Source organism: Stegodyphus dumicola, chromosome 8, assembly GCF_044657685.1.
Source record: "Stegodyphus dumicola isolate Sdum_Otavi_A_Nest chromosome 8, ASM4465768v1".
NCBI classification, from domain to species: domain Eukaryota; kingdom Metazoa; phylum Arthropoda; class Arachnida; order Araneae; family Eresidae; genus Stegodyphus; species Stegodyphus dumicola.
In genome coordinates this window covers 159,223,309-159,238,072 of record NC_140775.1, presented here as the reverse complement: position 1 = coordinate 159,238,072, position 14,764 = coordinate 159,223,309, and the positions used below count along the sequence as shown (strand labels likewise).

At 34.1% G+C, this 14,764-nt stretch overlaps 1 protein-coding gene across 2 annotated transcripts in view; it reads right to left on the bottom strand.

The window, feature by feature from the left end:
* LOC118193394 (mannan-binding lectin serine protease 1-like) overlaps window positions 1–14,764 on the bottom strand; it is a 60,000-nt gene that overhangs the window by 29,649 nt on the left and 15,587 nt on the right. For both annotated transcript variants that reach the window (XM_035364475.2, XM_035364474.2), the window contains exons 2-3: window positions 4,767–4,831; window positions 385–562 (exon numbers count right to left, since the gene is read on the bottom strand). In XM_035364475.2, the coding sequence (XP_035220366.1) occupies window positions 385–562; window positions 4,767–4,831 (243 nt within the window). The remainder of the gene's footprint in view (window positions 1–384; window positions 563–4,766; window positions 4,832–14,764) is intronic.

Sequence of the window (14,764 nt, the reverse complement as noted above, 5' to 3'; positions counted from 1 at the left end):
AAGTATATTACTTCCGATTTTTATACTGTAAAATTTTACATCAGTATAAAGTTATGATATTAACAGGCATGAAAAACGTTCCTCTTCTTTTCTGATTAAACTACTAAGTTTGTTCAATTTGAGAACAATTTTTCTTTAAAATTCCGCATTATTTATTTACAATATTAATTTTATCTAACAGTTTGAATTTCCGAATAAATATGATAATTTACGTGCATATAAGAATGGGTTTACGTATGAAATGAATTAAGTAATTCGCATCTACGAAATGGGTACACTTTTTGAATATATTCGACTATAAAAATGAGCGTTTGTTATTTAGCTTGAATGGAGTTATTATTACGTTCATTATTATAGGGACTAATTTGAAAAATTATAACTTACTTGCAGTCCGTGTCCGGCTCAATATGCAGTTTGTCAATTCTGAGGTAAATGGTAGCATTGGGTTCTGTCGCTGTCAGCTGCCAACGACAGTCTACATTACTCGGATAATTATCAGGATATTTGGGGCTGGTCAAAGTACCTCCACTGCCTGCAACTGTCAGGTTCCATATGCAGTCATCTAGGGAGGAAAAAAAGCCATATATTCAAATATTTGATTCTTCCTATATGTTAAGCAGAAAAATTTTAAGTTAAAAAAATGACTGAATAGAGATAAAAGCAATTTTTCGAAAGCTAAAATACAGCGTTAGTATGTTCAAAGTCAGAATCCTCCTGTGAAGGTTAGGTCCACCAAAAGTCGAGCAGTAACGCTGCTGAACTCTTATTAGTTGAACTTATGTTTGAATCCTGGTGAATAGACTAGATGCGTGGTAGTTTTCCTCGATTAGGCCAGGGTTTCTTAAACTGTGGGTCGCGACTCCTAAGACAGTCGCGGGACTTGCATCAGGGGGGTCGCCAAAAATTTTAGCAGTTTTCATATTTCTTTAACTTATTATAATAATTTTACAATAATGTATTTGAAAATAGATAAAGATAAGACAACACAGACAAAGAAAAAGACGAAAACGTTTCGACGCATTCTTTTTATAATATAAACGTTCATTTTCCTTGCTTTGCACGGGACGCTGTCATTTTATCTGTTACTTATTTAAAATTTTCACATTCTTCTATGTCGTAAAATTAAAGTTAATGACCTAAAACTGCAATAGTATTTACAGTACAAATATTACAGTACAAGTGAAAAAAACTGACAGTTTCACTCACGCGTGTGTCGGATTTGCGCAATATTTATGGGGTCCCACAAAATTTTTGTAAATATTATGGGGTCCTGGGGTTCGCGAAAAAATCTGTGATATAAAAAGGGGTAGCGGCTGGAAAAAGTTTAAGAAACCCTGTATTAGGCCATGTGTTAATAGACTTACGAGCATCTTTATAGTTAAGTTTCCTATACTAAAGCTTTTCGTACCTTAGTAGGTAGCCCATGTGCGGTTTGCTACAACCCAAGTAATCTAACTCATTAAGGATATAATCTGCTGTTGCTTTCTTCTTATATAACTTTCCAAGTTTTTGAATTTTAATCTCCGAAAGGAATTTAGACTACTTTATCCCTTCCCCTAAATATCTGTCTAGTTTAGTCTAGATCAGTGGTTTTCAACCTTTTGACTAACATGTACCATCTAAGCAAAAAAAAAAAAAAAAAAAAAAAAAAAAAAAAAAAACTTTAGTTACCACTACTATATTTCAGTTTCTCAAAAGAAATATTAAAAAAATATGTTTTGCCCTTTGACGAACCTATTGGTTTGGACAAACCTATAATTTTGTCGGTAAACTAAGAAATGTGTGCAAAATAAAAAGGATTTTTAGCACCAAAAATTGAACGCTACATTAAAAAAAAGTGCTATAGGAAGAATGCAGTAAATTTCCCTAAGACAATATCCGTTTTACGTTAAAATTGTAGTCAATATAAAAGATGTTTTACATTGATATTTGCTAATGTTCTCAGAAATAGTGTTCTCTCTCAAATATACTGGCCTACAGGAGGTGACCACCATGAGTGTTTTATATGTGTTACTCATTAAACTAAAACATTTACTGAAACATTTTAGAAACTTTGCCTTATTGCTTAGCAAACTTAGATTTCCGTTAAAAGTTTGGACTATTTATTATTAACAGCTGGAGTAGTCGTACAGCTTGGAGGTTAGGAAGGATCGCATTTCTGGAACCGACCAATTTCTGGGAGGAGACCCGGGGTCTGATCTGGACCTTCTGAGGGTGGGTATGGCTACAGTGCAGTGACATCTCCTGTCCACATAGCCTCTTCTGTCCCAGTCCGACATAGGCCTCCTCATGGCCTCGCTGATAACCAGGTTTGCCTGGGCTGACTTCGTTCGGACAACCATCTCTGGGATTCGACTAGGACTGACTATCCCAGCGTTCTGGCCAGATCAATTTCTAGACAGCATCGACTTCTGGGGTAAATAATGTCTTCACAAGACTAGAACCATCGTTTATTCGGTGGTAGGTTCAGGCTTGGCAGGGACCGGACTGGTACTGTCCTGTCTGCCCCTTGGTTGTGGGGACCTTACATGATTTGATATCGCAAGACAACCCTTGGTCAATATTGAGTAATGGACGATGTCAACCTTGTGATTTTGCTTTTTTCGGTGGATGCTAGCCGTCCACTACTGTGTTTGAGTTCATTTACTGTACGAGTGTAACATTTAAAAATCCCTCTGGATTGACTCCTCGAATCGCCTCTGGAGATTAGGGTATTTATTAACCGAGTTAAGGGTGCCTCAAACATTCCAGGTCTGGGATTCTCTTCCTCTGGTGATCTGTTTATTATTAACACTAATTTTGGGTAAGGTGTTGGTGGCCTCGACTAGCCCAGCGTGGGACTCAGATTCGGAATTTGGAAAAGGAATCGATATTTGTAATTGATTAATCCTGTTCTCGCAGGTATAATATGGGTCTCCACAGCTAAATGATCAATGAGTTCGGCCTTTCCTGTTTAGTAAATAAGAAAATGTCCGGCATTGGAACAAAAAAAAAAAAATAATGATAAGCCTTGAATGATTTTTTTATTTAAAAAAATAGTTTATATAGTCACACGGAAAAAAAATCTATGTATTTTGAATTCGAAAGGGAAACTATGTAACACTATCTAATGGTTTGGTTTGATTATGGCAAAGCACTCGAGAGCTAAGGGGAAGGATGCCTTTGTGAAAGACTGTTTTTGTTGTGACTTGTCTCACGTATCTGACAGTAACATCAGAATAAGGCCACGAAATTCATCGTGGCAAGGACAGCAAGATTACGCCTGTCGTTGGGAAGGGCCTTGAGCACCATACAAGTGACAGTGCGACTTCTCTCAGTTCCGCCCCTAATTTTGAAGGAGAGCACCCTGTAACACCGGAGGGAGGCTTCCGACTGAGACGAAAACAGAACGGAACAATGCCTGCTCGGTAGAACATCTACTAACCAACAGCTTCCACTGCCACAGTCGACAGATGAATATACTCAATCAAGTGAGCATTTGTTGCGCAACTGGAGACAGAAACTAAGACACATGAATACAATGCATCGACTAATTAATTTTAGAAGTTGTAACTTAATTTAAAAGACTTAAAACGAAGTAAAAGGGTGGTGAGGTTATCACTGATGACATCTTACAATCAGAATTGGATATTAGTAAAGCCAATACTAGTTAATATGATGCCAGTAAGTTCTAATTCAGAGTTTACAAGTCCCTACGATTTTTGCACTTGTCACTACAACAGTCGTTTTACTACGTTTGCAGTTCAGTACAAGCATTATTTATTTACTAAGACTCAACAATCCCCCATGCCTCACCCAGTCATTATCAAATCTTTTTTGTAGTCAATTATCAAATTAAGTTAGTTTAATTGAGCTTTCAGATTTTTAATATGATACCAATCAATTTTTGCTTTCTAATTCTTGAGACCTAATGAGATAAACGCTATGTGGTTAGCTGTATGACATGCACATATACTAGTATATAGTACGTATATATGCAATTTTCGTTCAATGTGGTTTCTAGTTAACGATATAAATTATAATAAAAAGCACATACAGTATACTACATACACGCTTCTCAGTATACGTGCAAAATACACATTCAATAAACAATTAAATACTTATTGATAAATAAAAACCTAATTTTTACGCTATATAGAATGACGTGCACACAATATACAATATTTGGTACGCTTCAATAAAATACAGTGCATCTACTATATACAATATGCACGTACAGTTGCAATGTACTTTCAATATGAACTTCTGGTCAACAATATGCAATTAAAATGCAAAACATACAATTTACTAAATACTTGTAATTCACGATATACGTGCAATTTCTGCATACAATATACACATGACATACAGATACATAAAATCCCAATCATTACGATGTATAGAATGACATGCATACAATATACAATATTCAATAAAATATAAAAGACTATATACTTTAAATGTACGCAAAAATGTAATTTTCCTTCAATATGCACTTTTAGTTAACAATATAGAAGGAGAGCACCCCGGGAGGACGGGTCCGAGGGTTTCCCATCCTTCTTCCCCAACCACCGATCTCTCGAGAAGACTTTCTGCTCGCCTCATATTTAGAAAGCCCCCATGCCGCACAGACACTATACATTTACAAACATCCATGCCTTCTCCGGCATTCGAACCCAGGCCCTTCGGTACCGCAGTAGACTCCCCCAACCACTATACCGTCTGGGCGACTTCATGGAGGCCTTTCTAACAAAAATTAACTATCTAATGGAACTAAAACAACTCACCATCGGCTTCCTTGGCTTCTCTCACTACCCGCCTGCTCAAAGAATGTGCTCCGCTGTCAGTGAATCTGTAAATAAAAAATTATTCTTAATAACCAAATTACATCTATTATCAATCACTTTTAATTAAAAAAAATAATTCAATAGGAAATTCAAGCTCGTACAGAAGGGAGGATTTCCCCTCCTGGGGGCTGAATAATTGCTATTCAGTGATCCCATTTTAAGAATATTAAAATATAATTAAATTTTTAATTTATGGTATGTATATGATAAAACGCACTTTTAGATAGCAGAATAATTTATATTATGCGCAAAAAAGGAAGTACCAAATACTCTATTTTAAGATATCATTATTTTGATAATTGCTTTTATAATTTATGTTGTTCATAGACAGAGTTGCAAATATAGGACTAAAATGTACTAATATGCAAATCTACCATTCAAAAAATAGTTAAAATTCATCATGTAACATTATATTCGTGGAAGGTGATGTCAATAAAGTGTTTCATCTGAAGCGATAAATTTTGCGATTTCATTTCATTCAAGCAAAATACGAGTAGGTAAATAAAAAAATAATTACTTGTTTTTATTTTAAGTGTGTCACCTCCAGTTTTGTTTCGAAATTCTACTGCTTCATAATTATAAATTACACCATGCCTCCTATTTTTGGTAGGTTTACATTTTTTTAAAATTTGTCAAATCTGATATGTTATTCAGGCTCTGATTATCGCGCAGATCTACAAAGTTTGAGCCAAGAGCTCCCACATTTTAGGTAATAATTCTAAAATTATTTTCTATAAAGACAACAAATATATACTAAGGCGATCACCAAAATACCTAATTTTGTTATTAAACATAGTCATTTTTATGTAATAAATTAATCAAGAGGTATATAATGTGTCATATCTCAAATTATTAATGTACACTGCGGGGAAAAAAAAAAAAAAAAGAGACAGTTCTATATCTCCCGTTTTCTACTAGGCAAAGTGAGGAAATTCAAATTGCGTTTTTCATGTCTTGAAAGCAGGACTAAGGATATATATTAGATTTATATATAGCATCATTCTAAGATATTTACTTTGTAAGGATTATGTTAATTTTATTAACAGTTAAATTTTTAGTTAAAACTTCTTTCCTGTCAAATTCTTAACTTCAACTTACTACTTCCGATCAGAACGTAGTTTTAGAATCACGTCTGAATACATGATGAGGAGGAGCGGTATTTAACCGCGGAGTTCTACTTGCTGAATGAGAGAGAATCAGAGATTCTGATTAGCGCGCGTTCGCCTTTTCGGCTACTCTCTCTCAAAGCTGTTATTACGCTCGGCCGTACTCAGGCCCTTGATAGCTTCGCAGTTATCTCGTGTTTAAGAGGCCAACTACATTAAAACTTTGATAGCTTCGGCTATACTCTTTAGTTAAGCTTAGTTTAGTTTAGTTCTTAATATCTTAAGTTCAAAGCCCGAGTGTTCGGCTTTATTGTAAAAATCCAAGTCGGAGTTCTGTTAACTTTTATCTGAATAATAGAGAGTTATTTTACCCTTTTTGTTTGTTGTTTCATCTACACTAATTCAAGCGATTATTCGCTTACTAGTTCTCAAGATTCTTCACGTTCAACTGTAACGTAACATTTACAAAGTGAGGAACTCTACATTTTGCGCCCGAAACGTTTTCAAAGGACCATGCCGTTAGAGAGTGAAAAGTTCACGTTGACCCCTCCGACCTTTCAGGTCCCTCAGACTTCTACGAATCCTATGGAAGGGTTTGGATAGATCATTGAAACAATGCGGGCTGCTATGAAACCAGCCGCAACGTTTGACGGAAAAGGTTCGGTAAGGACTTTTCTCGAACAGCTGGACCTGCATTTCACTTTGCATCCTGTGAACCAGCTGCAAAAGGTGACCATCCCTACTACAGCCTTAAAAGGTCAGGTCCTCAGCTGGTAGGCATTGGAAGGTTCTTGTTGGGGGCCCCAGGATCAGAATCGTATAGCTGTGAAAATTTCAAGTCGGCATTACTGAAAGCATTTGTAGTTGTCAAAGACTGTGAGAAGCTAGAATAGGAATTGTATAGTAAATACCAAGGAAGTTTCGAGGAGTTGACGGTACGGGAAGAGGCCAGATAATGAACTCATCGAAAGGATTTTTACCCCGTCTACTACCGTCAGCTCAAGATTTCCTCGAAGTCCGTAACCCGCAAATGTTAGAAGATCTATTTCAGCTTTCGGCGACGTTCCAAAGCCGATGGAACCCGGAGAAAGCACGTGCAAAACAGTTTGGCCAACTCTCAAGATTTACTCCTCAAAAGAAACCAAAAGTTCAGCACAATGAGTATCGGCAGACGGAAAAAAGTGAAAAGTTCAATAACAAGAGCGCGGATAAATCTAAGGGTGGCGGATACAAAATTCAGCGTAAAGAGGCGGCGGGGAACCAGATTTAAACGCAAACCGGTGATCGAGAAGGGAGAACGATCACCGTGTGGGAAGAAAAGCCCCTCAGAAATACGATTGAACTCAGTAGTGGAGCAAAATCTAGCCATACCGGAGGTTCGTATTCTTGTAAATAACGTACCAACCCCGACGCTCTTGGACACCGAAGCAGAATGTTCATTTCTCTCGCAAGAGTTCTTAAAAAAACGTTTTCGTCGTTATAGATTATTTAGAGTTACAGGACAAAAAGTAATTGCCGCCCAAGGCAAACAGTGCGTATGTTTGGGAAAACCCGCACAACATGTACAAATTAAAAATGAGGTCAGTCTGCAAGTGGCAATCAAGTAAATTAAAAATATCATTAAATTTGACTTTTTTTTTATCTTACTGCAAACAGTAAATCATCACTTTAGGATCTTGAAATTATTAAATCATTTACCTTTATTATAATATTAGTACACATAATTAACATAATAGACATATTAAGTATGATATGCAGATCAAATAATTAAGAAAGATTCGGTAGTGTTGGTCGAATAGGCCAGAAAAGAACGGAAAAACGTATTTAGGAATAATTTTTGATTGCATCAAAGTACAAACACCAAATTTTAATCTTGACCGGAAATGAAGTCTTAAAAAATTAGATCAATAATTAGATTCTGATATACATGAACAGAAAAAAGTATCTTCAGGTTCACTTATAGAAGAGCATTTTTTCTGAAATTCATGTCTATGGCTCTCTTTTTCTAAAGAAGCGAAAGAAATTCTGATGGAAGAAGAATTATCTTTTTACAATATTTTAAATCAAGAGAAATTTTATTCTAAGTTTTGCTTTCTTATTACATTATTATTAATAATTTTAATAATTATATTGCATTATTGTATATATTTATTAATTATATTGCATAATTGGTCATTATATTGCATTATAACGCATTTCTACTTTAGCAGTTTTCTTTAACAAACGTCAAGAGTTTTTTAAATAGGATAAATGCGTTATGTAAACCAATAATCGCCGTTTGCCATCTTTCTTTAAGCAAGCATATCCACAAAAGTCTAAACTTATGAGTAGTTATAAAAGGTTCACTGTGTTTTAAAAAACATTATTGAAATTAGTGATTTTTGATGCATTTCAGTTGAACTTATTTCATTAGAGATATATTTCTCATTCAATTAATCCACATCGCGGCAAGGCAAAAATACATAAAAACTCAAAATATCTTCATTACAAATTGTAGAATATAGGAAAACATAAAACACCGAATGCAGTTAAAAGAAGTTTTTTAAAAAAATTACAAATAAAATTAAGATTCTACTCGAAATCAAGCAGTTCCTCCAACTGGCAAGAAGGCAGATTTTTCGATGCACAAAACGGAAAGTTTACTTTTGGTCTCTCTCGGCAAAAAAGACACTGAAGGTGCAGAAGCTGACTTAATTCACTGTTCTGCTAAGTTTCCAAGTAAACCAATATGGTGCTCTGTTAAGCTTAATCGCACTTAAACAATCTTCAAATTGTAGATAATTCTACATCTGTTCATACAGACTAACTAAAGGAATAAAAAACAATAACCGGAACAACATAATTCAAACACTTTTAAAACAAAAAAATGCACAATTTACCAGCGTATAAGAATAAAAAAATGAGCTCACCGAGCCGAATAACAGAGTGGGTATATATATATATATAGTTTTGGTATGGCCGATTTCTAGCAAAAAGAGAGGTGCACTACAACATGTAAAAGCAGCCCTACATACAAAATTTCAACATTCTGAGGCTAGTCGTTTTTGAGTTATGCGAGATACGTAAAGACGTCACGAAAAAAATTTCTTCTGAATTAATTTTATAATCCGTTTTGGGAAAAAGAGTCCTTTATTCTGTCCTTACGTACAGATGTCATGCAAAAACATCCTTAAATTGTATTCGATAGCGGTCAAACTGGATATTTTTGTTGAAATATAAAACGCGAAATTTTTCGCAATTCTAATACTTCCTGAAAGTAAAAAGGAAATCAGAAAAACTTCGTCAGTGCTATTTCGATGCTATTGATGTTATTTAAACTTCCTTAGTGCTATTACCTGTGTGGAACGAAAACTAGTTAAAAAAGTTGTACGATATAAACTAGAAAGTACATCAAATTTCCAAATATCAAAGATTTTTTTTATACAAGTATGTATAAATAAAGAAAAAATGTATTCCTGTCTTTATTTAATTTTAGTTTGTGGAAAGTTCTCGCATTCCATCGTGCGTGCTCTCGGGATGCAAATGGTTCGCATGTCTGGCTAGCAAATTAGATGTTGTTATTCGAATACTGTCAAAGGCGCAATTGATTTTTCACGTTTTCCTGTTACATTAACCTAATGGTGTCTATAATTTATATAAACTCATATTTATAGTGCTCAACAATTAACAATTATATAAGGAGAGTAAAAAATTTTGAGCCTCGCAGGAAACTGTAGAAATTTTGTATGATGTTAGGTTGAAATTTTATGACATACTGTGCAAAATTTCATTTTTATTTATTTATTTATTTTTAAGTGGAAAAGGAATGAAGCAGCCAAGAAAAGAATGGCAGACAGGCTCGTGCGTGATTTGGTACCTTAGTCGAAAAGGCCTTAATGCAATCGCGACACTGCATTAAGAACATATTGCAGACGTTAGGAAATTAAGGACATTGCAGATTAAGGACATATTAATTAGGAAATGAAGCCTTATCATATGCATTCGTTAAACATTGAGATAACGTTTTCAAACGTGGATGTACCACAAGGACATCCAAAGACGACAACAACAACACCAGAAAACAACAAACATTGTGCTGGATATGATCATGGACAAGCTTCGAGAGAGTGTGAAAACAGTACCTGAACGTTTGTAGATCTCGAATGAATGTGTGCGGCACAACGAAACACCAGTCTCAGCAATGTCCCCATTCTTCATAACCACTCTTTGTTACTACCGTCGCAAAATTTAAAGCGACTGCAACTGTAAGCAACGTGACAGCAGCGACGTTTTGGGATAAATAAAGGGTTAATATTGGTTGATTTTGTGACAAAAGGTTCAACAATCAGCGGGGAATATCATGCCTATCTGGTGCATAAACTGAGAGATGATGTGGAGGGAAAACACCAGAGAAAATTGAATCATTCTGCATCAAGACAATGCACCTTCTTAGTGTACTACATTTGCACAAGCTGCCTTGCTCGATTTTCGTGGTTTTAATTTTCTTCACCATCCACTTTATTCTCCCGGAATGGTCTCATCAGATTTTCATCTGTTCCCTGCTGTAAAAAATTTACTTCGGGAATACCATTTAAACACGGATGATGAGATCATTGAGGCGACCGTTCAGGGGTGTTAGACTCAGGAAAAATCGTTCGAACCGTCGAAGAGAACTGTAAACCAATCGTAAAACAGAATTCACAAATGCATGAATATAGCGGATGATTATGTAGAAGAAACCGTAATCGAAAACTGTAGCTCAAAACAGTTTTCATACATTCCTCGCAAATTGAGCCCCGGAAACAATCATGACCCACAGTTGTAAGCGAATGCACGCAGTTCTATGATGTTACCAGATTCAGCTAAGTTCTATGATCTTTCAAACTTATTCTGAGCATAAAAGATATAAATTATATAATTTTTAGATGTAATTTTTATGACGTTAATTTAAGAAATATGTTGAAAAGTTCATATGGTTTGAATTCTTATAGTAAGAAATTAAGTACGAAAAACGATTAAATAGATTTAAAAAAATATCCGTAAAAAAATCATCCAACAAGAAGTAAACAACGGAATACGAAGAATAGCAGATCAAGTGCAGATATAGGTCAAGCACATGCGATAAGTAAAGAGAAGGACAAGTATTCAGATAAATATTTCTATTGTATGTTTTAGGGGGGAGAACTCATCTTTAGTAAGTACGTTTACCAAGAACTTTAATAATTGTGTCTCAACTTTCCTAAGTTTGAGTTTCTTGTACATAGATACTTCAACAGTAATAAAATCGCTCCTGTTGTTGAGGTGGAACCATATCACAGATATCTGATATTTTCTTCCTACAAATCGTACACAAAAACTTTAATTTCTTACATTAATAAATGTGTTACACTATAAGTAAGTATCACATTTCCCTACACGTGCTGTCGTGATGTCAGTGGTTAACGTACACATCTGGCAAGTAGAAGAATATTAGCCTTTCCACGTGCATTATTTTGGGAAGTAAATCTATCTAGTTAACAAACGTTATCTAGTTAACATTTAATCTATCTAGTTAACAAACGAAAGGTGCATAGTTCGTATCCTATAAAGAGGGTACTGTTGACTTTTTATGTTTCTTGCTTCGAAACACTTAATCATCCTTACAGCATGATCAAAATTGTCTTGATTGGCTTACGTTTTTGATTCTCATTTCTTAAAATGATAATACAGATTTAAGCCCAACCATATGAGACACATTCAGCCATTCAGTTATTTTGAAACACTTTGTATGCTTCATGAAACTTACTGAGATGGCAGTAACACACACTTCTGTTATAAGAATATATGTATTTAAATATACCCGAAATTAAGTCGTGTTTCATGCAAATACTTTCCAGATATTTTCAGCAATAAATTATTTTCCTTCAGGTATTTTTAGGTACTTACGTATTAGCGCAATCTCCTTAGCAGAAGTCACCAAATTTTCAGGATGTTTCAAACTCTTATACCTCGCAATTAAATTAAATGATGACTTATGCCATAATTTTTTTTTCATCTATAAGAAATTGCCGAATAACGCCAAGGTAGTTACGTTAATACGTAAGTGCCTCATTTAATCGCCTGTATTTCATGATAGAGAAAATATTGCGTAATAACCTGCTGCGAAGAAATTGTGTACTCGATTTGAGCAGGACATGTAAAATATTTCTTACGCATTACGCTTTTATACTTAATTGCATTCGTATCTACTCTTGCCGTTGACATAGACAATAAATCATCATGGATGGTTTCCACCCGGTTTGCGCTATCTCAGCAACGGCTAAGTGGTAAAATAGCTGAAAAGTGTTAGTTTGACCAAGCCCAAATCCCGGTGAACACGCTAACTTCATAGAGTTTTTTTCCATGTGTAACGTATATGCAAGCTAGTTTCCCTTAAAAGGTATTATAAGCAGGCATCCCTCCTCTTAGGCAGATAGCTCTCCATGTGGTTGGGAATAATCCATGTAATCCAGTTCAATGCGCCCGTTCTGAACCTGTGTGGAACAGACGTGATGCAACAGATGAACTGTTACATAGGTTATCTTAACATAAAGCAGTAATCCTGAAACCGTGACTTAACGGGCTTATATTTTGTAAAATTTATTGTTACTTAGGCTATAAGGTTATTATTTAAATTAATTATTTATAATTTCAGACTTTACTTTAACTTCATTTTTCCATTTCCTCACCATAATGCAAGTGAGATAGCTAATACTTGAACTGAGATTTTTGGGATTTTTAAGACAGAGCGCGTTTCTGGTTGCGCGAGCACACTACGTTTAGCTCCTGCAAGCTCTGATAATTGTAATTATTCAATTTTGTGTTATATCGCTGCCGAAAATTTGATTTTGAGGCTTCGATAGGATTATTCAACCGGTTTTGAGTATTCTTTGACTACTGTTACTGTACTTAAATTTGATAGTTCTGTTCAGTTGCATCACTACGAGATGTGGCTGATATTGCTAGCATAAGAAAGTTCGTTTATGTTAATTTTGATTTAATAAAAAGGTTATTTAAAACCTTCACACGACATATAGTTACTTCAGACACAGCGATAATTTGCTTCACATCTGTCAAGGTAATAGATTAAGTACGAGTTTCAGATCAAGTAAAACTCCGCAAAGCACTTATATGTGTCCATTACCGAAGCGCAAACTATTTTGAGAACTGCCAGCTTTTTTTTAATTTAATAAAATTATAATTATTATACTGGTTGATATGTTTGGTCCAATGAAATCTAAATGTCTGATGTGGTCCTCATTTGGTTTAAAAAAAATTTAAGATATCAATCCATTATACAATGAAATATAACGATAAACAATTATATCAAATTCGAATTGCATATTGGCCGAATGCATGGTCTAAAAACAGCTGACGGTCAAATTTCTTTTTTTTTAAATGAAAAATTTTATTTACAAAACTAAAGATATTTTTAAAAAAACAAAAATTCTGAAAGGTTTCAGATTTAAAATTACGTCCAAAGGGGCGTTATTTTAACATTTTGTGTGTTGCCTTTATTTATTAAATATCATGTTCTACGCACTTAAACCATAAAATACAGTTCAACAGCAATATCGCAAAATAATTTTGAAATGAGCATATCTTTAGAATTTCGTATACACAATCTCGCGCGCTGGAGATAAAAAATGTTTTTTTTTTTTTTTTTTTTTTTTTCCTTTCTGTACAACGTTGTCATTGCTCGCTTTGAAATCCTTGAGTTTGTTAATAAAAAATTCGTTAAAGTTTTACAAAATATGAAATCGATAATAATGCAAATTCCAAATTTCAAATTTGGGCTTCCAGATGCCCATATTCCCAGGAGGATTACGTTATTCAAAATTGGATGGTTCTAGGTACCGTCATTTTATCACAATGCGAGACACATACATACATTTATGCAGCTTCTTCAATATTTAATTTCTTTAAATATAATACAGATCGATAATATTTGGCGGGCAAATTACCCCTTTATACTAATAAATTTTAATTTTGCTTATTAAGTATTTATCAAAACATGCATAAACAATAATAATATCGCAAAAGAAAAAATGCAAATTTATGTTTATTTCTATCTGAAGTCTAAAATTTGGTTTCTGTAAGACATAGTTCTTGGTTAGTAGTTCAAATATATTGACGACTAAATATTAAATACTTAGACACAAATTTCTTTTAAATAATGTTTATTTAATTAATGCCAACATTAACCAACATTAAATAACTTGCTTTAATTTAAACTGAAAATAAACAAATTATGAAAACTTTCTAGGTTTTCAGAGAAATTTTACCAAGTGGGACAAAGTCTGAGAACAAATAATAATAACCCAGTCTTTTTTTTTTCTTATCTATAAATTTTTCTTTGATACATAAATAAAAATAACATATGTTTGTGTGTGAATAATTGTAAACTTTTTTATTTCTTGCTGTAGCTTGACACTTGATGGCTTTTAAATCGTGATGCAATTTGTAGCCTTAGAGAGAAATTATTAAACATTATCTTTATCATGGACTGTAGATGCTCAATGGTTATCTTTTTTGTTATTAATTTATAAGCTCTGAAAAAAAGCTGTTCACATATAATTGTATTTATTCTCAAACAAAAAGATTATTCTTAGTACAAAAATTCGTATAACTAAGGTTATTAATTTTTTTGATAAGTACGAATGAATTTTAATAAATTCTGCATAATTAAATCCGAATAAGATTGTTGTATCACATAGTTGTATATAGTTATTATATATGTATAGTTTTTCCATTCTTTTAATGAAGGAAATTATACATGTGCTGAGCCTGAAGCTGAAGCGATCTTAGCTTCAGCAACAAATTTTATTTCCTCTA